Raw genomic sequence first — 27,933 nt, forward strand, 5'->3', positions numbered from 1 at the left:
CATTCACAATCTCGGGAAAAAGACTGAAAGCTTCACAGAGTTGTTCTGTAACAGCTCCTTTCATAAATCAGGTACTTGAGATGAAGGAACCAGATTCCTCTGCAGGGAAAATGCGTTGTGGTAACTACCAGAATCTGGGCAGATATTTTCTGAGACACAGACAGAGGAAACAATAACACCCAAGAGACCCACAGATGGAAGACACAGTAAGGATCCTGCCACTTGAGAAATGCCAACCATTCTCCTTGAACTTCTGGGAAAGGTACTGAGTACAGTCACAGTCCAGAACTTAAAACTGTAGATGCAGAAGTTCATTGGCAGAAGCCCAAGATCTGGCACTAACCCAGAGTTTTTGCTTGAGTGTAAGAAAGCGGCTGCCTCAGCACTCTTCCTATGAGGCAGGCTTTGTATGACTGGGAGCTGTAGGGATACAGATCTTCTGGATTAGAGAGGGTAACTCTTTTGCCAAAGAAAGAATGTGAGAAGGATCCCTGTAAAACAATGGAAACACTTTGCTGGGAAGTTTCAGGGAGGTAAACTTAACTGAATACCCCTAGCATCCATATCCAGGTCCAAGCATAAGGTATAATAAGCTTTCAAGATGACACACCAGTTGCATCCCAGGTGATGTGAAAGTTGGAGGCACACAGCAGGCAGAAGAGAGGCTTGGTACTCTCCCTTCCATCTTTACCAGTGCAATATGAAAACAATGAACAAATTATTGTTTTGAGCCAAATACTGCTTCTTAGCAACATCAGTCCTAGACAGAAACAATGCAAAACAGTCCAAGGTAGTCAACAGGAGAGGCAAAACATCAACGCTTCAGGAGCTGCAGAGAAGATTCCACAGGAATGCATACTAGCTTCTCTCTTAAGAATTCCCATGCTATCTTTGATGGGAAGGTTTCTTCATGGATGCTTGCATGTCCTTGTGATTGGCATTCATGGTAGATGATGAAAGTAAACAGCCAAGGCAACTGAAGAGAATCTGGCATCAAGAGCAGCTTATGGGTTAAACACCAGTGACACAGGACATGACCCTGGTGCTGAGGGGTCTGTGGAACAAGATCCCCTAAGCAGGTGGGCTCAGTGTCTCAGAACAAATAGCAAGATGTGAAGAAAAGGAGGGCAGAAGTGGACACTTTATTCATGACCTTTTCACCAGCTGGCACCTCAAGGTATCTTCTGGTATGCCAGGGATCTTCAAGGGTAAGGAGATCAAACCATTCGGCTTGACTGAGCGAACCTCAGCATGACAACTACTTCTTGGCTAGGAGACTTCTTTCACAGCAAAGAAGGCTCCAAATGAACCAAACTGTTTGATCAATGTTTGACCAAATGAACACAAGCTTACGTGTCATAAGACGATTGAGAGACTGGGGTACGTAGTCACTTCAGTGTATTCAGTGAGGATAAGAAGATGCAACAAAGCCTTCAGGAATGGCATCTGACTCAAATTAGGCTTTTGGTGAAAGCACAGCAATGTAAGGAAAGGAAAAAATACAAACCCAAAACCAGATAAAGAGCAAGACTCATTAGTCAGCAGAGTAATTCAAGAGGGCAACTAACAGGAAAGGAAATGGTGGTATGTTCTCTCCTGTATGCCAAACACCAAGTGAGAATGGACACAGCACATCCTCCATAATACTCCACAGGAAAAACCACAAATCTTACTAGGTAAGGCACAAGTATAGCCACTGTTAGAATGTACATGCAGACTCATTTGGAAATAAGTCAGTAGTTTCCTTAAGTCATTCATTTCATTTGGCACACATCTCCAAATGACTGCTGGCCTTTTTACTTTCTTCCTACTCTGGAAACTTGGAACAATTTTCTTTTAAGAGACACTCAGGATAAAGGATCATCCTCTAGAAAGAATTCTACTGCATTGCCTTCTGACTTAAGGAACACACAGAGAAATTTCTGCTAAAAATATATCTTCAGACCTGGAATTTGCATAATTTGGTCAAATTGAAGCTAATTTGCCCCAGACATTGATAGCCCAATGCTGATTAGAGCTTTAAAAGAGTTAATTTGTTAAATTGCCCAACTATGCTTAACCTACAAGAAGTTTTGCCACTTGCTACTGTATTTTAAAATAGCCATAGTGATCATTTATAAGTCTTATCACTCTGAGGCACTAAATGGATATTCATTTAACTGTTCTCCCCTCACACAATCAGACAAGTCACTTGATGTTTCTTACTGACGTAGAAAGTCACGCTGTGTTGCAAATTGTCTGTCAATGGCATCCTAAACCTGAAGGAGACATACAGGTAGTCTTCCAACATCATAAGCAGACTTGAACCCATCACTGAGCAAATGCACTACAAAGGATTAACCAAGTGGCTTTACAGTTCTAATGGTTGAATATGAAGAGCAGCTTAAGCTGCAACACAAGCATAAACTGCTTTGTACCTTAGTGCAGTCAAGCACCCTCTGCCCAGAGCACAAGCCTACCGCAAAGCCAGGAGGATCTCCAAGTGATAAACTGATCCAGAGAAAGATTTCCTTTGATCCTGCATCAGATATCACTTTTCTGAACTCTGGAAAACTGGACCAAAATCAAGGTCAACCTCAGTCAGTTCACCAAAGGATCCACGACTAACTGAAGGGCATGCAAGCTTTTTCTCTCCACGTCCCTGTGATTAACCCATAATCTAAGTAGAAGAGTCCAGCTGAATTTCAGTGGGTTTTAAAGGACATCAGTAGTGAGAACAGGCAAACCAGACAGCAGTAGCAGTAGAATACTGTCTGTATTCTAGTCCAAGTGGAAAAACAATCATTTTGTTGAGACACAGAAGCCACTTGCAGCTTCTCGGACTTTGCAGACAAGCTTAACAACCTGAATTTGACCATGCAGATGAACCATTAAGTGAGATTAGCTCACCAGACTCTTCCCCCCCCCGGCATTTGCTCATGTTTTCACATTAAGACCATACAACAACACACAGACACTAACCTCAGTGCCTGTATTGACACTGGCCTGCCTTTACAGCCTTACTTCCTCAAGTGTTAAGCTGAAGTGGAGTTATTTACTGAATGTGAATATAAGTTCGTTAAGAAACTGAACCACCAACCTTGCTGGCTGCAAAGTACTTCTGGGAGCAAGGAGGAAAACGAAACAAGACCAGTGCCACTTGCTACATGATGGCTCAGATTTTTATCAGCAGATGGAAACGCGTCTGCCTCCTCTTACTCAAAATGAGGGCCTTGCTGTACAGAGAAGAGGTGGTTGCTGAAATAGCACCAAATGGAATCCCAGACTGGTTTGTGTTGGAAGAGACATTAAAGCTCATCCGGTTCCAACCCCCTGCCACGGGCAGGGACACCTTCCACTAGAGCAGGTTGCTCCAAGCCCCTGTGTCCAACCTGGCCTTGAACACTGCCAGGGATGGGGCAGCCACAGCTTCTCTGGGCACCCTGTGACAGCGCCTCAGCACCCTCACAGTAAAGAACTTTTCCTTACATCTAACCTGAACTTCCTGTTTCAGTTTGAACCCATCATCCCTTGCCCCATCACTACAGTCCCTGAAGAAGAGGTGGCTCTCCTCTTCTCTGTACCTTGAGTAAATGCTCTGCAAAGAGGAAGGCTTTGGAACCACAGCTCAGCAAGAAATTAAATTCATAATGGGACCACTAACAGCAGAGCCACAGGTGCCAAGGAACTAGAATGAATCAGGTTCTTTGGTCACTACACAGTAAACCTGAAAGAGTAAGGAGAATTCAAATAAACCTGTTATCTCATCCTCTCCAAGCACACCCAGACCAGGTCAGAACAGGGCCTGAAGCCAATGGTACCCTCAGACAGATAGTGCCAAGGCACATTACACTACCGACCTAAATGCTGCCATCTTCACTTCTGGAGTAGATGGCACTAAGTGGTCTTTCAGGACACACAGCCGAGTCCTTGTCCACAGTGTTAGGTCTGGCTTGGCACCCTAACTCTATTCATCTTCCTTAGAGTGCTTTCCTCTCCTCTCCAAGTAATACGTGACTCAGGAGCACAGCCTCAAAAGAGAACAACAGGGAAGAGACAAAGCCTCTCCTTAAATCCACTCAATGGGCTGGGGAACAATACTCGTATCTACCTACTTTAAGAAGCACAGTGTTGCAAACAGATGTCATTAAGAAACTGAGGTTAATCCAGGACTGACCAGTTTGCTGGGATATGCAGACCAGGGTCCTCAGAATGGCTGAGGTTGGAAGGGACCTCCCGAAGTCATCTGGTCCAACCCCTCAACTCAAGCCAGGTTACCTAGAGCCAGTTGCCTAGGACCATGTCCAGACAGCTTTTTAATAGCTCCAAGAATGAAGGCTCCACAAGCTCCCATTAGGGCCCATGTACATGTGCACTTTGCCTAAGTATTCCTCAGCGTCATCTCTTCTACCAAGAGTACGTCTTCCTTGCTGAGGGTTTGTCTGGTTTGAAGAAAAGGAAGCTGAAGGAGGACTTTCTTTGCTCTCTGCAGCTTCCTGAGGAGTGGAAGTGAAGAGGGAGGTGCTGATCTCCCTGTTATCCAGTGATAGGACATGTGGGAAGGGTTCAAAGCTGTGTCAGGGGAGGTTTAAATTGGACATTAGGCAGCATTTCTTTACTGAGAGGGTGGTCAAATGCCCCAGGTCACTCCGGAGACCAAGAGAGGTGGTCAATGCCCCAAGCCTGTCAGTATTTAGGAGGCATTTGGACAATAACATGCTTTAACTTTTGGTCAGCCCTGAACTGGTCAGGAAGGTGGGCTAGATGATCTTTGTACGTCCCTTCCAACTGGGATATTCTGTTGCCTTCTAACATGTGGACTATCACTCCTGGATGAAAGACAGAATATTTCTTAATACAGTTTATGTTTTGTTTTATTCTGTTGTATTTGTTATTCAGTCAGCACTAATGCTAACAAGTGAATACTAAACCAGTTCTGCACATCAGCCAAAAGCATCTGCTTGTACCAAAACCTATAGTCATTCAAATTTACTGTGGATTAATCTCTACTGAAAACATTGAATAATCTAATTGAGACAGTATTTACTTGCCATGTGTTTAGGTAATGTGTCAAAACGTTAAGTCATACCACCTTAAAGGTATTTATCATTTGACATTCTGCTTTATTTCATAAGAGTAAAATAACTGATGTGGAATATGCTTAAACCTACATGAAATACTCTCCTACCTCCAGGCATAATCTGACCAACATCCTGTACAGTTAACACTGACAACTTCTCTTCTGTATCCACTCTTATCACGCCAAAACTCAGACAATTCATAGATAACACTGCTTTTCCTGGAGGAGGCCCACCCAGTTCTGGAGGTCTGCAAAGCAGAAAGTCAAATCAGATATGAAGCAACAGACCGATGGCAATATGGTCATCACAAACATTGTGCGGAGGTTAAGAGAAGTAATAGTTTCTCATTTTAAACAAATAAGTGTTCAAGATTGGTAATACATTTTAATTAGATGAAAAAAGACCTAGAACAAACACCATGTAGCTTCCTCTCACTCAAAAATGTTACAGAGAGGATTTAGTTCTACTATGGGCAAAGAAGTGCCAAGAATAAGCATTCAAAGGATAAATTTTCTAAACCCCATGGAAAATGAGGAAGTGTTTGGAAGACTCGGCATTTCTTACACTGAGCAGAATTGATCGAACACCAACACCTCCATTCTGTGTAACTGTTCAACTTTCAGGATGTAGCAGAGCAAAAGATTCCAGATGCTAATGCAAAAAACAGTTCTTGAAGTGCATTTATTAATACTTGGGAAATGTCACTTCTCCCACCAGAGAAAGAACTCTCCAAAATCTCAAAGTTTTCTTGAAATTGATTTTCCAAAAAAGCACATTTTGACCAAACCCACTTTCAATAAATGCCAGTATATTCCATCCACACAGCTGCTAATAATCAGAGTATTGCCTTTTTTCAGAGCATCTCTTGCTACCTCCAGAATTCTAATGGTATTTTTCAGACCACTTATAAGTATTTCCTTCTTTCTTTAGCCCTCTGTTTAAAAGCCATTGTATATAAGCAATGACTTGAAGATTCAGCATCTTCTTCCTGCCAATAAATGTCTGGTTTTTGGGGGCATTTTGTAAAGGTCCTCCAGCAACAACGAGCATGAGACCACACTTTCTTACGCTGTTAAAAACCCCAACCTTATGGCTGACTACCTTTAGAAAATCTTAGACTTTTTAAAGAAAACAAACAAAAATCCCCCATCCTTCAATGCAGGAGATACCTGTGAGCCTCAAACTTCTCTTTGAGCCTTTGGGCATCGTTGTGTGGGTGATGGTCTTTATTGACTCTCCTTTTAAAACCAGATATATTTCAGTAGTCAAGAAATGCTTAAGTTCCCTTCTCAGAAAAGAGAATTACCTGCGAATAGCAACAGTCAGTGCCTCTGAAGAACTAGCACAGGGACAGATAACTTCTGGTCTCAAACCTCGGGACTGAAATACATTCAGGAATGCATCACATGAAGATATTGACCCTAAAAAGAACAATCACACAGTTGGAAACATTTTGCAAGGCCCGGAAAGGGTGAGCTGCAGAATTTCAAAGCTTGTGCTCAGCCAAACAAATATGGTTGCATCCATTCACAAAACCAACATACTTGTCTAAAAGACATTCCAGCCTATTACTAGATGTTAGATTTGGAGGAAAACCACCCAGTGGTTAACAACTAATTCACTGCATGACATTGAAAACTGCGTCCTCTCTTTCTCTGGCAGCACTTTGGGACACTTAACATCATGGGAAGTTCTTCAGTGATCAGAATATTCTGTCACTAACAGCAACTGTATCTGTTGGCTTCCTATATAGCTCCTCTAGAAGCAACCAGTGTTTCTTATAGATGTCACTGAGCCAAAGCATTTAGAAGTTAACATCAGATACTTCTGACGTATCTTCAGTTCAGTTCAGAACTTTACTTGGCCTTTATGGCTCAGCCCAAAATGCAAGAGAACACGGCATCACCTACAGCTTTTTATTTTACAGTTGTGGAATTGCAGCACATAATGCAAAGCAGCAAACTTCACCGATTATTCTACATCCTAGGTGTAATTTCAGGTCAATTTATCTAAGAGTACAGTACTAATAAAAAGATGAAGTTAAAAAAAAATGAATTTACACAGCTGAATATAGCTAAGAAGTGCAAGCAACAAGGAAATAGCAGTGGTATCATAAGAATATATATAGCATTTTACTATAGACTGAACTGCCTAACTTTAAGCATCAGCTCTGAAAGTGTTTACAACAAATAACATCTTAGTTTCAGGTTTTCATCTTCTGCCAGCAGGATTTGTAGACCTCTCATTATGCAACTGCAAGGAATCTGAAACACTTGGTTTTCTGGTGTATGAGAACAGCAAAATCAAGCAACTAAGGTATATTCTTACCACCTCCTGGCTGCTTCCTCTCGTTATACTGTAAACCACCACCATATGAGTGACAGAGAAAGGCAAGAACCTACCACATACTCTAGTTAATAGTTGTCTTGGTTTTGAGTTAAGGCTGTGACTGCTTCCATTTTTATGTCCTTGCACATGGCTGGCACAAGCCCTAGGGGCATGTACAGAATCACACACTGCAACTCAAAGATTTTATGTCTACATGCAATACATAAGCAACTACTACTGAAAATGCCATTATGATTTACTTGAAAATTGAAAAGCTTCTTTCAAAATCATGTTGCCAACTATTCATTATGGAAAGAATAATCCTTCAGAATATTTTCTATGGAAGTTCTGTTCCAGTGTCCTTTGCAAAGAAATACTGTTACTGAAGATGAACTAGAGCCAGTGCTGCCGAGCTCCTAGAGTGCAGACGCAGAGCTGTGTGATTTACAGTGTGCTTCAGCTCACCTTGAACTGAAAAAGCACCCATACTCACATGGATTAGCTCCATCTGCCACTAGTAACATTCGCAAAGAGCTCAGACTGACATCTCTCTGATCCCTCTGAGCCAAAAGTGACCAGTGCATATCACGAGATTTGACTACTGCTACACGGGCTGAAAGTAAAAACACAATTATGGTGCATGTGCAGAACAAAATAAACACCAGTTAGATACTTTTGTGTATATAAATTTATGAAACAGATTCCAAACCTAAAGAACAAACACAAATGCCAAATATTTAACTGCTATGACACATTCATACTCAATGCCTCCAGATGGACTTGATTGTAAAGAATTTAAATGTTTACTATAAATTTCAATATTGAGGTGAGAAAAAGAGGCTCTTTAAAGGTCTATCAGAGGAAGCCATCAACATCACTCAGCAATGAATCTCTCAGTCCACATGTAGCTGAAATGGGAGTACCTTAAAGCTGTGGCAAACAAAGTCAGCTGGATAATGCAGCATTGGCCTCAGCTAGAGCAGGTATTTTATACAATTATTTTCATTTCCTTAAATCATCCATAAAGAGACGGGTTAAGTAAAACATTTTAGGGTTACCTTTGTACAAGCAGACCTTCTGTATCCAGGAAAGTGGATTAACCTTCATTAATGCATAGGGAATACTGATGACATGCATCCTGTTCATAACACTCTGTGAGAAAAGTATTGACAAATTAGACCTTCAAGTGGCTCAAAGAATACACAGCATGTACTTAAAAAACAAACTACCACAGCTACAGGGTAACTCTTACATTTAGCTGTGAGAACTATGTGTAAAAACATCAGCTATGACTGTGCAGCCTGTTACTGAAACATATAAATACTGAAATGCAAATAGTTTGAGAAAGTTCATTCCTTCATTCCCATACCAATACTCTACCCCTGAAAGAAGCAACTCACTGCAGGGTTTTTTCATTCATTCCGATACTCACTGTTAATACTCCATGCCAAAGGCCAGCATCTCTTTTGAAATCCAAGACATTTGTTAGTGTTTCAGCTGAAAGCAACGGAAAAAATATAAAGTCTTTAGAAGCGTATTTATGAGGCTATTCAAGAACTCAAAATATTTGCTAAGGCAACTATGAAACTCCCAAAACTACTGAGAAATCAAAGCTATGCTCCCCTTCCTTCTTGCCTATAACAGGCTGCTTAAGCTGGAAGTGTGTGACTTTACTTCCAACAACCATCTTTAAATTATGAAGTCTGAAAAATCCAAACTCTTGACTAAAATTGATAAGGATCCTAGGTTAAAACCGTTTAACACACATTGATTATCATTTCACAAGTGGCTTCATATCACACCAGTTATGAATGAGGAAGTTTGTCTCTCCCTTTGCAGTTAAAGCTACTACTGCTTATCTAAAGTTCTTTTAAGACAATAAATATGATTTTGCAACATAAATGGTCTGACTATTCAAAGCTGTGAGTAGCATTTTGAAGTTGTACCTATCTAACTTACCTTCTGAATAACCACATGCCTGAGTCAATGCGTGACAGTGTGCCAGCATGGAAGCATGAGATACAGTAATGCCCACTGTGCTGCCCTCTTTACTTGTTTTGTACTGAGAAGAGGAAGTTTACAAAAGCATTAGATTAACAGCAAGATCTACAAGATTTACAGCAATGAACTGAAAGGATATTTGACTATAAAACTGAAGTGAGCTTTTTAACGAGATCAAAAAGCTAGCATAAGACATTAATGTTTGGAGAATACACCAATACCGTATGAAATCTCACTGTTTGTCTATCCCAACTGAACATATTGTCCCAGGGATCCAAAAATGCCAACTACCCCGAATCTTCAGGCAACTACTCAATTGACAGTTTGCCTGGCAACCCTGGGGGATACATCCTTGCTCCACAGTTAAAAATACTATAGCAATTTCTTTTATTGCATCAAGAGATTAAAGGAAGAAAATGTGCTGGGATATAAACTACAACAGAGTAACTGTAAATTAGGTATATTATACTGGATCACCTCAATATAAGCAATCTCAGCACTGGCATCCCGTACTTGTGGATGCCAGTCCTTAGCTGGTTTTGCCAGATGCTTCCCATCGATCACAAACCACATGAGATGAGGCCAGCCTTCAAAGAAAAAGAGAAGTTACTGTCCTTACTGTCCCAAAAATCAGATTTCCCCCCTTCCAGTATTCAGGCATAACAACAGGAGGCAAGCAAAAGCTGCAGCATCACCCCCCTGACAGGAAGAAGCAGCACTAAGTAATGACGTGACAATCAAGGCAGTTCTTTGTATGTGTGCCTCAGAAATTGTTGTTTAATAGCAACAGTGGATATATCTGCTCTTTATCCTATAAAGAAATAGGAGTAGCTTCAAAACATACCTTTGAATGTCACCACCTCACCAGTCTGAGCTTTAGGAAGGCCTTTTTGACAGGCATCAGTGGTTAAAGCTAGTGTTACTCCACAACTGCCCAAAAGAAATCCAATTTGCTGACTGCCAGCATCCTACAGAGAAACCATATTATAGGAAACTTACAAATAACGAAGCTTTTGTAGAGTTTAATGTAACCTTTCCATGTTTAGAAAGTATTGAGGCAATCTGTAACACAGGAAAGAACTTCAAAGCCATATGACTTTTCATAGAAGACACAAGCATGAAGTCTATGCTCAAAAGGCTTAGTTTTGCTTAGTACCAACCAAGTTAGATTTCGCAGTAGATCTGGCAAGCAACAGTAGCAAAGTAGTGTCAAAAGCAGTGATTGTGCATCCCTCGCCAACCCAACAGGGATTTTACTGAAGTCTGGTGAAACAGAGAGCTAGTTTGATGCTGTTTCTGAGTCCTGAAGCACTAAAGAGCAGAGCTGGAACCTTTTCAACTCTCAAAATGTGGGCGGGATTATACTGGTATTTCCAGTAACTGAGGTGTCTCTGCCTGCCTGTGCTCCCACTACTCAGCATGAGAGCTGAAAAGAGCTTTTCTACATTACATGTTGAGAAATACTTTCATGCTTTTGCAAAAATACTGAATTAAAACAATTGCTACAGTTACATATCCTAAACTAGTTGATTACTAGCTTCATACCATTCCCCCACAACTAAATACTAAACACTTTCCAAGCATGTAATGTACATTGAGCAGCTCAGCTGATGCACCAGACTGCTTTCAAAGTGCAGGCTCTGAGGGGTACCACATAAAGACTAGGGGATTCAGATACCTCCCCTGCTTGCTTTATTTACAAAACCATAGGATGTGGAATGTATTTGCCTACCTTTCTTGTTAGTGGAACTTCTATTGGGACAGGAATAAGTTCTGCGAGGAGACATCCATAAAATGCCACCATAAACATAACTGGATCACTATTAGGAAACACGAGAGCTACCTACAAAAATACATCAGAATATGAAGAAATGGGTTTTGTTGTCATTTAGGGGGAGGGAACAGCTTTGTCATTTGTGGGGAAAAAAGAATCTTTGCAACAATATTCAGGTTCATATTTAAACTAGGAACAGAAATAGCAAATGGTGTGATAATCCACTATTACAGCTCCCAGTATTAGAAGGTTTTCTTTGGTTCCTCACTCTCTGTTTTCCCCAGAGACCATTTTAAACAGAAGCCTACCCGGTCCCCAGGCTTCAGCAATGGTTCATTCTTAGTGGTTAGCCTGTTTAGCAAGGTATACGCCAACTTCAAGCTTCTACTCCACAGCTTGCCTAAGGAAAAAAAAGACATTCCAGAAATTAAACCCCACGAGCCTAAAATGTTAACATTTAATTAGCAAATCTCAGTGCTTTACATATGCACTAGGCAACAGCTTGAATTAGAAAAGGGTCAACAGTCATATGAGCAAGTAATAAGGGAAAAGTGAACATTTGTGTTGTGAAAGCAATCCCACCTCACAAACCTACTGAATTCTTCTAATGTTTAGTGCATGTGAGCACACACACACAAGGCCTAGCTGATACAACCTAACTGCATTTCTAAAAGACACTTCATAAGACTCCTTCTTAAAGACTTCTAGGGAAAGCAAAGTACTTGGGATAAAAAAGTAATCCTAAACTGGATAAAATATTAACCAAAATTTAAGAAACAAAGGGTAGGAATAAATGCCAAATTACTGGGTTCTGTGAAATGCCAGTTCTAGAGATCTTGTAGTTCAGAACAAAGCATTATTCCAAGCTACTGAATACAAAGTCAACACTCTTAACTGCTTATTTGACACAGTATAAAAATCAACTTTTTAACTTGCAGCCTCCAAACCCAGCAGAGCTTTGCTAAGAAAACCAAACCACTCTGTTTATAAAAAATGGAGCAGTAGCAACCCCCTTCCCCTGAAAACGGTAAATCAAAGCAAGAACCCCCCAACACAAAGAAGCATGCCATGGCAAAGAGCATTCATCTGGAACTCAGCTCTCTAGCAGAGGGTCTTTATCATAGATCAACATTCACATTCAATCCTTTCAGACCATGTAGCAAGCATCAGTTAACTTGTGCTTGTCAGTCTCAAACTTCTTCAATTCTACTTTTCTTTTCCCCCTGTTTAATTTCCAGTTCTATAAAAAAGGGTTCCACAGGACTCAGATACATCAAATGGGCAGCCCTCTACAGAACTGGCCGTTCAGTGCAGTTGGCAGAGTCCAAATACAATTTAGAGCTTGGCTTCTTTACAGTTTGGCTTCTCCTTTCTTTTATTTCTAAATGCAAAACTAAACACAATGTTCTAAGGAATTCTCACAGCACCACTGCAACGTAATGGAACTCATGCAGCTGCTCAGTTCCTGTAGGCACACTTCAGCTGTAAGAATGCAAACAAGAAACTTACATTCTAACACAGCACAGAAAGAAATGCTGCAGTTAGGGACAAAATGATCTTACAAATAATGCAATGACTACAATACTTCTAGTTCATTGATTCAGGCAAGTTTTACTTCCCACAATAACATCCCTAAAATGCTCCTGAATGCAAGTGTTCTCTTTAAGAATTGCATTCAGCATGCAAAACCATGCTGAAATTTTGTGTCTACTCTGGGACTCTGAAGAGTGTATTATTAGTCATCTGTTTTGTCCCTTCTAGGTTATTTTCAGTGTTCTTTAAAGAAAATAAACCCCAATTGTCTGAAATTTATAAACAGCCATTTGTAAAGAATCAATACCATAAACAATTTCCCTTCATTAACTTCCTTTAGAATCTCTTTCACATACAATGGATCAGTAGTTTGCATTCAAATCTCAAAGCATGTCATGAGCACAGCCAGTCCCTCCTAAAGTAAAGCAAATTGTTCATTCCACAAGGAATGTCTGATTCTTCCTTACAGTTATCACCAATACCTACCATAGGTAAGAGTATAAATAGCTTTCCCAGTTGTATCCAATGCTGTCAGACAAGGGGCTTTTGGCTGGGTGGTTCCCCAGCGCTGCAGGGCAGCCAGCAAAGAAGGTGGCCAGTTGGTTACCATGCCTAAGGGTTCACCTTTAAGTACATTCATTTGATTTCCTTCAGGCTTTGGTTGATTTGGGTCAGGCTGTTGCACTAAAATCAGAGCACAGGAAAAGGGCAAATGTCAATCCTTACAAAAGCACAGTATGGTTTAGGTTGGAAGAGACCTTAAAACTTTTCCAGTTCCAACCTCTGCCATGGGCACGGACACTTTCCACTAGAGGAGGCTGCTCCAAGCCCCATCCAACCCGGCCTCGAATACACGAGCTGCAGCTAAAAGATGATTCTATGAACCATTCCTACTTTCCTCTTCCTCACAGCTATCATTGCTTCTCCTCTGCTAATCATCTGTTGGCTTCACAAAAAGTAATTACCATCACTTTAGTGTTCTGATTCAATATTATTCAAAGGATCTAGACACAGAATTTGAATCCCTAGTTCACTCTTCTTCTCTGCTCTGGAAAGATGTATTTTCTGTTGTTTGTTCTGCACATGTATTTAAACAACAGCCTACACCAAGTCAAGAGGCATTATCAGAGAGAATGGCTTCAGTGACAACTGGATCTTGATTTTTGCTGTGCCAAATTCGAAACAGGCAATGAAGAATGACACTAAGCCTTTATAATAATACGGTTTTTTAAACAAATCAAAAAAGCCTGATGAAATGCTCTGGATATGGATTATATACAACTAAAACTGTACCTCTCACAGCATGTTTTGTTTGATTTCTGGATCAACTCTCTCAGCTGTGGAACACTGCAGGGTTTGTAAGCCATTTGCTCTCTGAGCAGCCTGCTGTTAAAACCTTGCTCCAAGCTGCTCAAGTAGGTGAAGTATCTTGATCTTGGCAAAATAAAGTCATAGCTGGATTTATCCAAGACTCAATCTATGCAATAACTACAATTAACAGTTCAAAGTGATGCTCTTTGTTCTCCACAGTGATATACGTGGATCTCAATGACAGTTTGCCTGAAAAAAGTTCAGTGAAAGACTAGAACCACGATAACTTCATATCCTGGAGTATCAAACAAATTGATACTAGAGAACCTAGCAATGGCCTCTCAAGAATGTCACATTGAGAGATGCTTTTCTTTCTGCTTAGACACATGCATACAGAGAAGAAGACAGTGGCTTTTAGCCAATACCTGCAGAATGTGTACAAGGACTATCCTTTCATATAGAGCACAGACAAGACATATGCACAATGCACTCAATGCATTTAATTCCTCTGAACATCTAAAATAAGGAAAGTTTCTGGATCTCAAGAAGAGGATATTAACATGCAGGCAAACAGTATTATCATAATAAATTCCATGTACTAGCAAAGTAAATTTGTTCATCTAACTGTATTTGGGCACTGACCAGCTACAAAGCAGCTTCTCAGAGCAGGATGTGGGAGTGCTTGTAGACACCAGCTGAATGCAAGTGGCCGGGGAGGCTGTGGAATCTCCACATCTGGAGATGCTCAGAACTTGACTAGACATGGCCCTGAGCAGCCTGATCTAGTTGAACCTGGTTTGGGCAAGAGGTCTGTTATAGACTTCCAGGGGTCCACTACACCACCAGTTATACTCAAGCTATGCCCTGACTTACTCCAAAAAGTACCCTCTATAGATTTGCTGATGACCACAGGGCAGAGTTTAGAATCTCCGAGGCAAAAAGTGATGGTGGTACTATCACCAAGCATGACAATCTCTGGATGCACCAATGAATTCCTTCAAGGATCACAGTCTTTAGTGTGCACCAGCTCATCACACTGGTCTAAATTAGGCTGAATCAGAAGAATTTTCAAAGTGAGGGAGGAAGGGAGACCAAGTACACTGAGTAGAAGGGTTGAGTTGAAGGCTCTGTCTTACTTGTGATAGCATCTGACCTCTCTGCCTCCAATAAAACAACTCTACCATGAACTCTACCATGATTTGTTTTCTACTGGGAAAAGAAAACAGCATTTGCTAAGAAGTACCAGGTCTTCTGTGACCCGCTTACAAAAGGAGTGAAAAATGTATCTGAAAGGAAATTAACCTTCTAGGAGTTCTTCAAAATCATCAACAAAAAACTCTTTCAAAGGCGGGCGCTTTGGTCTTTTCAAGGTATTTAGAAGCTGCTGGATTTTAGAAGACACTCTGCTATTCACTGGAACACCTGCCAAAGAGAAAAGATTTATTACTTACCATATATAAATAAGCATACACTAAAGCACATGCTGCCACACTGCTTACAACATCACACTAAGCTCAGCAGTCATTCAAGATGAGCAGCTTCTTTGGGAAAAAGAAACAGCTTTAATCAGTAACAGTTTCAACCATGGAGTTATTTGTTTTAATATAATGCTGCTCCCTAGCTACCTGGATGAAGAATATACCTTCTCACACTCTAGTTTAGCTTTTCAAACTGCTGACTCCTTCATGAGAGTCCAATACAAACCTGAAGAACGTTCTTTTCGTTCCAGAGTCTAGGTATTTGCTATGTCTTAACATTCATTCAGTTCTGAAAGTGTGACAATGCTTGGAAAAAAACAAATGAATCTTGCAGCATTTTACAGGGCTAGCAAGAAACAATCAGAACACAAACCTACACTGCTTTTGTTTGTGTATGTGATGTATTTATTTTAAATTAAATAGATATGTGTATGTCTGTTTGCAGTTATTGAAATTTCAAGCTCTCAGGCAATATAAAATTAAAATGTGAGACAAAACGGCTTACGTTGCCTTTTACTGTAGAAATATACAGAAGTGGGCACATGGCTCCCACCAGCAGAGCATGGGAAATGCAGTAGTTTCCTCTCCCATGGTAGACTGACAGATAGACCATACTACTGCAAAGCTCTGGAGGGGCAGGGACATAGCACAGAATGGGTGTCAAGCTCTGTGATGGATTCACTTATTCAGGAAAGGCGACACAGACTGAAAAGCAGGAGGTTTATAATAGAATCACCATCTGCAGTTTCCAAAATGCTGCTGTTGTAGCCTCTGGGAACTCCTCGTACTGATGCAACCTGTGGGCGCTCATGATGTAAATGTTCCACCAGACCAGTGGTGACATCTGGAGGTGCAGGGTGATTATCTATAGAAATGGAAGACAGATGTAGGAGCTCATTAGTCATCTTAAGAATCAATATATCCAAAGTTGCTTCTTACGTCATTCTTCTTGTCTTATGTTTTTAACTGAACTCTGATTTCTCTAATCAAACTGTAACTGAAATCCTAAATACAGAGGAAATCCTGAAAGGAACCACGGTACCTCTCCACAGTGGAGAGGAGCTGTTCCGATGTTCAAAGGGATCCAAACAAATTCTGACAGAGAGTGGTTGCTCACTTCATCACTTCAAGGTGAAAGCAAGGAGATGCATTATGAGTAAACAGCACAAGTCTACAAAGAACGTCTATCTCGCATCTCTAAGAAGAAATACAGGCAGCCAAAGCCTCTCTACAAGACTGGAATGAGTACTCTTAAGTCCTATAGGAAGAGAAAGAGACAGAAGCATGAGGTTTAAAAGAACAGAACTTCTGGCCAAGGACAATGTGAAGCACCTATCTACATTCTGCAGGCTGTAAGAGGAAGTCTTCTGCTGAGAAACACAGATTAAGATTTTAAGTGGCATGGACAATGCACTTAGGTCTGAACACATGTTGAGGATGGACACGGAGAGATGAGAGATGCCTCAGAGGAAAGGAAATGATGACTTAAAAACCTGTCACCTGCAGTTCATAAGAGCAGCCATAGCTTCCCTTCCACAGCTGTTCTTACCACCTGTTTTTAATAGTCTCACAATACTGGAGGTAGAAGCTTCCTCTTTATGTTGCAGTACAGACACCATTCACTCTTCACTGGGGCATCTATCAGTGAGAACAGCTGGAATGCCTGTAACACTTAAACCCACCCTTGGTCTAGAGGTCAAAATGATATACACACACTGCTCACAACAGGTAATTTAGCACAGGGTTTCTTGAGGCGGTCATAAGGTGGTCATTTGTGGCCAGACATGGCACGCTTTCCTTTTAATGGTGTGTGCTACAAGCAATAAACACTTATATTTTTTATTGCACCACAGTTCTGCAGAGCTGTGCTTAGGGAATATCATCATTCCAAACTGGTGACCCAGGTTAGGGAACAGTTTTGAATGGAACCACAGGTTAGCAAATGGCAGTACCTGGGAGAAGTGTTCCAACAAGGAAAAAAACAGAACTGGAGGCCTGAAATACTCAGAATCCTAAAGAGCAAAAGGAAATGCTGAAGGACACGGTGCTGGAGGAACTGCTTGTGGTCATGCAGCTCTGCAGTGATACCCCCTGAAGGGCCTCAACACACCACAGATCCTGCAAAAAGAACTCGAAGCACAGGGAGATGGAGGCAGAGCTGTGAAATACACACCCCACCCACCTTTCTGACCCGGCTTTTTGAGGAAGGGATTAGCACTAAGATAACAAGTGCTCATAGCTCTGTTCACAGGTTTCTGGGGCTGACACACAAGCCACCAGTGCAGCTCTTTGCAGTTTCAGAGGAATCACTGAAAGAAGAATTAAATCCATTCCCATATTTTCCAATTTTTGTATTGCAGAGACCTGCCTTTCTGGGTACCAAGGAAGGACAAATTCTTTTCATGCGGGTAAGGTACCTGAAGGACAAAGTATCACTTTGTCTGACAAACACCCAGGATAAAACCAGTAAAAGGAAAAGGTAACCACTACGTGTAAGGCTGATCTGTACAACCACTTTAGAGAGCATACAGAAAGCCGATGTATTCAGAGTAAACTGAAACACTCCTGCTGTGTTCTGTATACTTGTTGCTTTTTAGTTGGTTTTATTCTCTTAGCTTTATCAAAATCCCAAAACCATGGACTTCATACAGCACAGAAATCAATCAGAGTCAAATGTACCTGGCTCCCATAGCGCAGTAATAGCTCAGGGGTCCACACTTCCCAACTGAGAAACCCTGCAGTGATTATATCAATGTCTAAAGCTTCCACTCCTTGAATACATCAGCAAGAACTACAATTAGGGATGCACCTGCAGGGTGGCTTCATCACTGGAAGGCCCCAAAATGGCATTCCTATAGAGGAAAGCTGTGACCGCTAAACATGAAGGTGACTCAAGCTATACTCTCGAAGTGATGTACACATATAACCATCAACAATATAACCATCAAGTGAGAGGACAAGAGAGACCGACACATACTATGAGGCTTGGAGCAAAGGGGAGAAGCCCTGCATGAAGCACGTAAGTTGAAATGCTGAATGGATGCAGGTTTTATCATGCATACTGCTGCTGGGAAAAAGCAAATCTTCCACTCACATGCCTGAGGCAGATATTTGAAATACAAAGGCTCTGCAATTAGATGCTTGGAAAATAACATAAGGAAGAAGCTATTTGGGAACATCTGCAGAAGAGCTGTGTACTTGGGAACAGCTCAAAGACATCACACAAAATGAGAATGCTCAGAAAAGACACAAAACCCCATTAGAGGTCATTCCCAACAGGAAACAAGCACAAAAAATTGGCTATATATAGAGGTGCTCACCTACAGCATTCATGGACCTTACAAACACCTCGGAGCCGAATTTCATGCAAATAAATGTCCCTTACCAACAAAGGAAATATCGGGGTCCTTATGAACAACTCTGCTGTCCATAGCTATTTGTTCTTACATACAGCAGAGAATTGACTCTTCCTCCCCATCCTGCCTTGTGAAGGCAAAAAATCCATGCATAGAATAAGTTCAATTTTCCAGAATTTACACTTGGATAAGAATCCCATTAGCTTCATTGATTATTTGGGTATTTTGTTAATACATGTGCTTGAGAATCCATGAAATGAGTCTGCATCATCTAGAGATACTGTGGCAAAGCAGAGAAAGAGAAGTGGTGAGTAGCCAGAAAAAGAATTGTCTGGACAGACTTGTGACTGCAGGAAAGAGTTAACTGGGTTTAGCCAGAAGCTCCTTTCCATTATTGATCAGAAGAGAGAGATAAATGCAAGAGAGAGCAGTGGTCCAAGAAAGAATGTATGGGATAGGAGACAAAATTAGAAGCTAGGCATCAGGAAGAAAGTCTCGAAGGAGAAGTCTCAGGGTGAAGATTCAAACACATTAGAAAAACCCCTGCCTAGCAGGACCTAGGGTTAGACCTGCAGATTGCTGTATGATAGTTTTGTCTGTAGGAAGCTAATCAACCACTGTGATCCACAAGACACTACCTTTTGACACTTCCTCTCGAATAAACTCTTTGAAACTCTTCCTAACTTGCTTCACTCTTACAACCCCGGTAAAACTGCTTATAGAGCCCCAGCAGTTCAGAACACAATTCGGAACTCTGCTTCCCCTTAGGGAAAGGAATTGTACTTTCCAGTTTTTCAATAAATACTGGGTCGAATACCATGATAATCCATTTTTCCAGTTACTCTAACAAAAGCTGAGAAATACCCCACAGTTGAGATGGTAACCTTGAAAAAAAAACCCAGACACACTGCTGGCCTTATTCATTTGAAGGAAGTATGAAACTAAAAGAAAACAAAAGCCCCCAAACCAATATGTGGATGTTGCACTTGCTTTTATAGGTGAAAGATTGACAGCTTAAAAATAATGTGTATTCCTGTTCAACTGTCTTAAATACGGTAACCCTGCAATTTCAATACTGCTGTATTCCACTGCTTGGGAATGTCACAGAATCATCATCATAGAATGGTTTGTGTTGGAAGGAACCTTAAAATTCACCCAGTTCCAACCCCCTGCCACAGGCAGGGACACCTTCCACTGCTTCAAGCCCTGTCCAACCTGGCCTTGAACACTGCCAGGGATGGGGCAGCCACAGCTTGCGAACCCAACAGCCAGTCAAGCTAAAAGAACAGGTATATGCATAATGCATTTGTGCTTTAAATGCTCCTGTTAACTGACATCTCCAAGTATACAGAAGCCTATATACTCAGTTTAAATCTGAATCTGAAGCTTTCCCACCTGACCTAACCTGTTCTCGGTAACAACTGAGACAAAACTGTCTCTATGGAGTATATAGGCATAGAGCCACAGCTTAACAAACAGTCAGCTAAGTAGAGCACTAAAACTGCCAAAACCCGAAACGTCCAGGAATAAGATACGTGAGGCCTACTGCATATAACTAGAAGCACAAGAACTTCACACTGTAACCCATAGGTGAAATGCAAACAGAATTTTTCATTTCATTTTTCTAAATTACTTCAGGGAGAGAATTTATTTGAAATACAAAGTTCCTGTTTCTCCTCTAGGTCCTTTCCCATCACTTAATATTAGTGCAGACCTGCTGCACACACATAAATCCACTATCAGTCATCACTACAGCATATAAAACCACTGTAAAAGTTACTCCCATGGTGGAAGAGACTGCCTTCCGCCCTCCTTCCCTCCCAACCCTTCCAAAAGCACAAGACTTTTGGAAGATTTGGGTAAAGTGCTCTGCAATTTATGACAAAGAAAGTAAACTCCAGTGTTACAGAGACTGAGATCAAACTCACATTCACATTTTGGCTTACTGTCAGTTCTCCATTTTCATTCTAAGTTTCACAATAAAGGACTATTCATGACTTATATTTTACACTTCATTTATTATTGAAGGAAAAACAATAAAATCACAGCTGAGCTTGAAATCTCGCCTAGTCAGGAGTTCTGATTTCATAACCTTCCAAATCATTCTGGATGTTTTTCTAGTCTTCTGGCTGTTTACCAATTCACCTCTGCAATCCACAACCTGATATGGTCCAGGGTAAATACATGAGGATTGGAAAGCATGCACCAAAAATAGAATCCCTTTGAAATTCTGCTGTTGAATGCAGTAAAACTGAACCCTAGTTTCTTGATAAATCAAGCATTTTACCAAGAAGAACGCGTGTTCAGATCTCATGAACATGGTTTAAATCAAACACATACATATCATACATACCTGGTCTGTAGATTGTACATTTTAAGGCTATTTACAGGTATTTTCTGGTGAAGAATTTTTGTGTTTAGCCCTGCTTTGGGATTTTTGAATCTGGTATTATTCCAACGACACTTCTTTACTGACCTAGCTGGGTGTGTGCCATGAGATCTGCAAGCACAGTGGCAGCAGCGGTGACAGTAGCAGTATTGGAAGCAGCAGCAGGTTTCCCTCCTGGATGAGATGAGGTGGAAGATGCAGAGGATGAGGTGGAGGAGCCCTGAATAACCCGGTTAAGCCAGGGCTCTACGTTGGAATGGCTCTGGAACGGAGTGGAGGTGATCCGCCCTTGCCGACGTAAGGAGCCCTCATCTTCTGATGCTGACGATGTGTCTGTGATTAAAATAATGATGACAGGCATGTAACGTGGGAATGACCCAACAGACGGAACATGAAGCTTCTCCATGTTCTTCACGTCGCGTTCTCATGTGCTACACATGAGGTGTGCGTCTTAAGCAAATGGTATATTCACATACACAAATTTGGCTCAACACCATTTTAGGTTAATGCAACAACTTCCACACAGTATAGCCAGAACACATTTGAAGCAAAGCTTCAGTTGCCATCTGTATTTCGAATGACCTAAGGCTCAAAAAAGGCTTCTACCTAAGGTACCCAGTACATTCCCTAGGCATTGTCAGTGAGTATTCCATACCTATTTCACTGAAAGAACATTTTGCCTTGGAACAGGTAAACTGGATCTCACCTCACCTGATTAAATTCCATTTGTTTTATTTTTTTTTTTGGGGGGGGGGGGGAAGTCTTCATTTTTTTATTCTTTTGACAAATTCTTGGACAAGAAGTGACTGAAAAAAGCACTGTGCTAGAAGTTAAATCAAAGAGTAATTGCATTAAGCTAAGAATAAAAGGAGCTTATTCTTATAGGAATAAAAGCATGGAATTTAAAACCATGTATTTTACCCACATCACCTGATACTAATAAGCACTAGAGAGAAATGCTTAGTAAAGCAGGTTTTGTTCTAGACATGTATTTGTTGCTGTTAGAAGTCTAACAAAGACCTCCTATTTTTACTACAATTCAGTTATTTACAACTTTCCAGAAGTTTCCCTTTTGGCACTCAACTTTCCACATGTTATCCACTCAATAACAAATAAAAAGGTGTTGCTACATAGCAAGAAAACACATCCCAGTTGGTTCTGAGTGAAAAACAGGCAGCTTTATTACAGAAAAATAAAAATAACCTTGTCCTCCTAACTTGATGTCTGAATTTTAAGAACTTGATCCTTCATAGGCCTCTCCCCCTCCACTTTCTGCCTGGATAATTGAGGGGAAGCTCCTAAAACAATACACTGACTGGATAGTTTAGACTGGAGCTGAGGAACAATTCCTTCCCCACAGGGTGCTCAGGCATTGGAACAGGCTGCCCAGGGCAGTGCTGGAGTCACCAGCCCTGCAAGTGTTCACACACCATGGAGACGAGGCCTCAGTGCCATGGGTTAGTGGTGGCTTTGGCAGTGCTGGGGAATGGTTGGACTGGAGGAGCTTAAAGGTGTTTTCCAGCCTGGTTGATTCTGTGATTCTATGATATAGTGATAAAAGTTCACATCCAAGTCAGTTTGTGAAGAGCAGTTCTGAGTCATACATAATGGCCAAACCAATTAAGAAGTCACCAAAGGCTGGAAAAGAGCTTCTGAAATAGAGAAATTTCCATTCCTGTACTCCAGACATGGAAATCCTGGTGGTGGGCTACATCAGAAATCCTGCAACCTTACTGTTGGCATTTAATTTTCCATCATCAACCATATACAATTTCATATACATTTTGCTGAAGCCACATTAAAAACATCTTCCTCCCCTTTGGCAGCAAATTTCAGTTACCAGGTGTTGCATTTTTTGGTGCATTTCCAACAGCTTCTGAATAATTGCTCTTAAACAGGTCTAAACCCACAACTCCTAGGAAGCCCATTTAACTCAATTTTTCACAAGCAAAATCCCAGATCTCTCCTTATGTGACCATCCCATAACAAACATGACAATTTGGCATGAAAACACCCCAACAATTGATCTTTGAGAAGATACAGCTGTGGTGCACCACCATTCCCAAGGCCATGCCTTGTGTCACAGTTCTGGGCTACTGCCACAGCTGGAGTTTCTGGCTGCTGACTCCATGTGTTCCTGGAGAAGAGCCAAACCTGCCCTTTGTCTTTTAGGCAGAAAGCAAAATAAACAATTCCAGGAATACGGAACAAGATTAAAAACAGTCAGGTTTTGGGAAAAAAATCAAAGCAACCAAGCACCACATTTGCAATCTATTATCACTTCAGAGTGAGAAACGAAACTATAGAAAAAACAAGTTTTGCAAAGAATACACACTCTGAGAGTACCTCCTTATCCAGACACAAGTTTAATGAAGCCTAACATTCCTAAGCTTTCAGATGTCTTCCATAAGTAGGGCGGGATGGAAAAACCCACTTAAAATGCGAAATATCAAATGTTTATAAAAATGAAGGATACTTAATGCAACAGAAAAGTAGGAAGGTGACATCCACCAGTAACCAGCTTGTGGCAGTCCCAAGAGTAAATTACTGGGAGCAGAATGTTATGTACTTGGCTTGCAGCTCTTCCTTGCTGGGAGCTGACCCAGAAGAGCTGCAGAACCACCACCCTTTGGATGCAGCCTGCATCAACACTCAAGTCCTGATCATGGGAAATCCATATGGGAAAGAGGAAAGACTCCATGGGACAAAAACAAAGGGACATTAACAATTTTGGAAGGGTGACTGCTGAAAGCAGTTCCATTCCTGTGGTCAGGAGTTGGTTTTGAATTTAATGTTGTGACTAGAATCTGATGCTTCCTTCTCCTGGTGACTGATGGTAACAGATTCCAGTTATTAAGAAGGCCTGGTTTTAACTGCATGAACTTCTGCCAATACATGGATTTTAATGCACTGTTTTAATGGCTCAAGACAACAAAACTAGATGCTTCAGCACTACTCACGTTCTTTGCAATTTCATATCTTTCCTGCTGAGCTAACTTTGCAAATAATGGCAGGCCCATAAAAAGAACATTATTTTTATGAACTGATACAGCTGAACCAAGTCCTTGGAATAGTTTTGAAAGGCCTGTTCTCCCATGATACAGAATTTATTCAGTGGCCCATTCTCTCATAAGGGTATCTGCTAAGAAGTCACTTTCTCTTAGAAACAGCATGACAGATCCCAGAAACACTTAACTCTTCTTTCAGAATATAATAGTCAGAGCGCTTCTGTAACCTTCAAAAGCCCAGCACAAGTATACTTGTCTTCTCTGCTAACCACATGGGCAGGCATGTTAGGAGGTGCTCTTCAGCAGCACAAAGACACAAAAGCAATCACACAAGCAGGATGGAAGCCATATAAGCACAAACAGGTATGACAGGGACCCCTCAAGCAGCTAGCTGGACGTAAGACAGCCTGCCAAGTGGCTCTTCCTGGATCCTCATCATCCCAGTGCTGGCACCCAGATGTAGGAGCCCAAGGCTGCAGTCCCACTTCATTTAATGGCTTTAACCTGCCAGAACAGGGGAGATTGAGATGAGCTCTTAGCCAGAAGCTCTTCCCTGTGAGGGTGCTGAGGCGCTGGCACAGGGTGCACAGAGAAGCTGTGGCTGCCCCATCCCTGGCAGTGTTCAAGGCCAGGTTGGACACAGAGGCTTGGAGCAACCTGCTCTAGTGGAAGGTGTCCCTGCCCGTAGCAGGGGTTAGGACTGGATGAGCTTTAAGGTCCCTTCCAACTCAAACCAGTCTGGGATTCTGTGATTTGCTCATGTAGTCTCACTGACTCAGCCAATCCACACACAGAGAATGTACAGTCCATCACCCAGAAGAAGTACTGGAAATGAAGTGTAACAGGAAGAGGTGACAGACTGCAGGGTCACATGCATACCATTTATAACCTTTTTATCTTCTTACCCCACGCTTGTTCCTCCCCAAACCACCCAAATTTATCTCTCTCCCCATCTGTGGTTCCTCACTTAGACACCCCGTAACAAGTCTCACACAGTCCCAAAGTACTTCTGCCCTGCAGAATGTGCCCTGTACTCCTCTGCAGCATCACCGCCTCAGTTCAGAAGGTGCTCTAGTGTTGACTAATTTGGATGGGTTTCATGCCTGGACAGGGGTGCTGAGGCTCTGCAGGGACAGCCCTGGAGAGAGTGACTCCAAGTAGATTTCATGTTCTGTTATTCCCAGGGCTCTCCTGGGCTTGTGGAAATGGATCTGCAACAGGCTGATGCCTCCTGGGATTAGCTTGGGCAGCATATTGTTTGTGTTCCCCTACCTGCCACTCTCTGTGCTTCTGCAAAGGTGTGCAGCCCAGCTTTTATCACATAACCTAACGTTTCACCACAGCATCTCCATTTGCTTTTAGAGAGTCTCTCAACTTCCTCAAGATTTTGCTTCTTTGGAGCAGCACAGAGCCCTGAGCTCAGGCAGAGCGGGTTCAGCAGGAACTGTACTAACCCTTCTTCAAATGCTGAAGGGATTCAAAAGAGAATGATATTTTGTTTCTCTCAAAAACAAGCGCAAGGAGATTCCTTCTGGTTTTAAATGTTAAGGAAGATAGGAACGACTTGCTGTCCTTTGCTCTCAGCAGGATTCTGGATGCCAGCTCTTTTCTGGGCACTAAATCCTAGGCAGAACAGTGGTGTGTTCTTTTTTTGTCGTGCTAAACCTCATGCCAAGCATACAGCAATTTGTCACACCAAGAGAATGAGAGAAACAGAGTGATGCTACCTAAAATGCACTGATGCTTGTTCCTGAGAAGGAATACTGATTTGAAGAGCTATAAACAGAAACCTCAGGGCCTCTCTCTCAAAGCCTTGGTATACAGATGGTCACTGTAAGCTCATTTTCTCCAGGATTTCACTTTATGGAATTCATGACAACTTTCACATACAAAACTAACATGGATGTGAGAAAACTCGAGTGCACGATAACCACCCTGCTACAAGTACTGCCCTCATGGGCTTCTGAGTATGCAAGTACTAGAAGAGTAAGCTAATCCTTAGCACAACACCTTAACATATCTTGCCAGCAAAATGTAAGGGTGAAGAAAGACCATATATACGACTACAAAAGCAGCTTATTACTAACTAATGAAATAACCATCGAACCCACAAAAATAATATGTAAAAGTGCCACTAGCAAAGAAAAGTGAAATTTCCTTTAAATAGGAAGAACAGAAAGAAGAAGCAAGAGAGCAGCATACCAGACCTGCTCTTTTACAGAAAGGGGATAAGAAATAGATCAGATGGGGAAGGGCACTAGAGGTCAGTGTGCTTCTACTCATCAGGAAAGACAAGAGCACATCATTCAAAACTTCAGAGCTTAGGGCAATTCCTCCTCTTTCTATACGAGACACTGCCCTGAAAACACTTGGCGTGCTAGCACATGTCATCTGGAGAAAGATTTTCCTAATCTCTAGAGAATTCACTGTGAGACAACAGGAAGATTACTTTTTTCCCCCTTAATAAAGAATTCTGACCTAACCAATCTGATGCTGAATTAGAGCATCTGATTTTGGGGAAGTTTTAAGTTCCTCACCGCTGAAACCACCTGATGGATGTTCTGCAAGTCAATGCAGCAACTTCATGCTCTGGCATTTTCTTCAACTCTTAAAAAAAGAAGCTTATGCAACGTGGAATATGGTATTTACAGCTCTGACATTCTTGCCAAGATGATCTCCTTCCAAGCAAGGCACTACCTCAGAGAGCATACCTAATGCATGATGGGCAACTGCTCACTCTGGGATTGCTTTCAAGTGTACTTTCAGCAGCTACAGTATCTCTAGATGAGACACTAAAAATCTTGAGGAAAGCCATCAAAGGACAAATCCAACCAACAGGAAATGCAGCCATGAATATAGAAGAGGTTTACTGCAACATACTTACAAAGCATTTGCTCTTTATATTTGCTAGTACGTTCACCTGGCAAGATTTACGTAGGTTAACTCAATAGATACCTGGAGGTGTGTACGTTTCTACTGAAGAGTGTACAAGAACAGACCGTCTTTTTGAAGGCATGGGCATCTTCCTCTCTTTGTATTTTGCCAGTGCTGCTTGTACTGCTTCCGTGTGGACATCTACATAGGAGAGAAAAAGAAAAAAAGGTTAAGAGATTAAGTTTAACCATTATTCCTTTCTAAAACCACAGAAAGCATCAATGCTCAAATCCAAAGGCTGAATTGCACATGATGGCCCTTATGGCTGTAGTCCTGTGTAGCCCAACCACTCAGCTTGAAGAAAGGATTAAGCTCCCAGATGCAGTGGAAGCAGCACTTCTTGGGCAGCAGGAAGGTCCAAAGCTAAGTCAGAGTAACACAGTTTGCAATTCTGAAGCTGTGACAACTCATACCAACTGTTTCTCCTTCAAGGGTGTGTAGTAGGATTGAATAAACATGCCTGTCCCCCACTCAAATTAAGCTCAGAGGCAACAGTTTCTAAAGTTAAGGGTCAAGTTGACATATTTTCTCATGAAATCAGCCCAAAGAGGCTTTCAAAGTATCACTTAGGAAGAACACCCTGAAAACTCTTGTACTCAAGTTACAGAATACCAAGTATATTTATCCTGGGCTTTGATTTAGTTTCATTTTATGGGGAAATCTAAATGGAGATGAACTGGCAACAGCACTGGACTCTTCATCCTGAAATGGGAAAATGGAAAAATAAGTGGAAAATGCACACTTGAAGCTTTCACAAAAGA

At 41.5% G+C, this 27,933-nt stretch overlaps 1 protein-coding gene across 6 annotated transcripts in view; it reads right to left on the reverse strand.

Moving 5' to 3' along the window:
- DIP2A (disco interacting protein 2 homolog A) overlaps positions 1–27,933 on the reverse strand; it is a 100,406-nt gene that overhangs the window by 24,565 nt on the left and 47,908 nt on the right. For 5 of the 6 annotated variants that reach the window (XR_009744291.1, XM_061458377.1, XM_061458368.1 and 2 more), the window contains exons 4-18: positions 27,194–27,313; positions 21,318–21,563; positions 16,222–16,350; positions 15,310–15,429; positions 13,183–13,380; positions 11,472–11,563; positions 11,122–11,232; positions 10,234–10,357; positions 9,867–9,976; positions 9,348–9,450; positions 8,821–8,885; positions 8,447–8,540; positions 7,882–8,001; positions 6,367–6,481; positions 5,168–5,307 (exon numbers count right to left, since the gene is read on the reverse strand). Coding sequence is in view for 5 of the 6 variants with exons in the window: in XM_061458377.1 (XP_061314361.1) it covers positions 5,168–5,307; positions 6,367–6,481; positions 7,882–8,001; positions 8,447–8,540; positions 8,821–8,885; positions 9,348–9,450; positions 9,867–9,976; positions 10,234–10,357; positions 11,122–11,232; positions 11,472–11,563; positions 13,183–13,380; positions 15,310–15,429; positions 16,222–16,350; positions 21,318–21,563; positions 27,194–27,313 (1,887 nt within the window). In the remaining variant the exon portion in view is untranslated. The remainder of the gene's footprint in view (positions 1–5,167; positions 5,308–6,366; positions 6,482–7,881; positions 8,002–8,446; positions 8,541–8,820; positions 8,886–9,347; positions 9,451–9,866; positions 9,977–10,233; positions 10,358–11,121; positions 11,233–11,471; positions 11,564–13,182; positions 13,381–15,309; positions 15,430–16,221; positions 16,351–21,317; positions 21,564–27,193; positions 27,314–27,933) is intronic. The other variant, XM_061458386.1, reaches the window with a different exon arrangement.

Source organism: Pezoporus flaviventris, unplaced genomic scaffold, assembly GCF_033815535.1.
Source record: "Pezoporus flaviventris isolate CSIRO_AGI_PZ_B2104156 unplaced genomic scaffold, CSIRO_AGI_Pfla_v1 ptg000001l, whole genome shotgun sequence".
Taxonomy (NCBI): domain Eukaryota; kingdom Metazoa; phylum Chordata; class Aves; order Psittaciformes; family Psittacidae; genus Pezoporus; species Pezoporus flaviventris.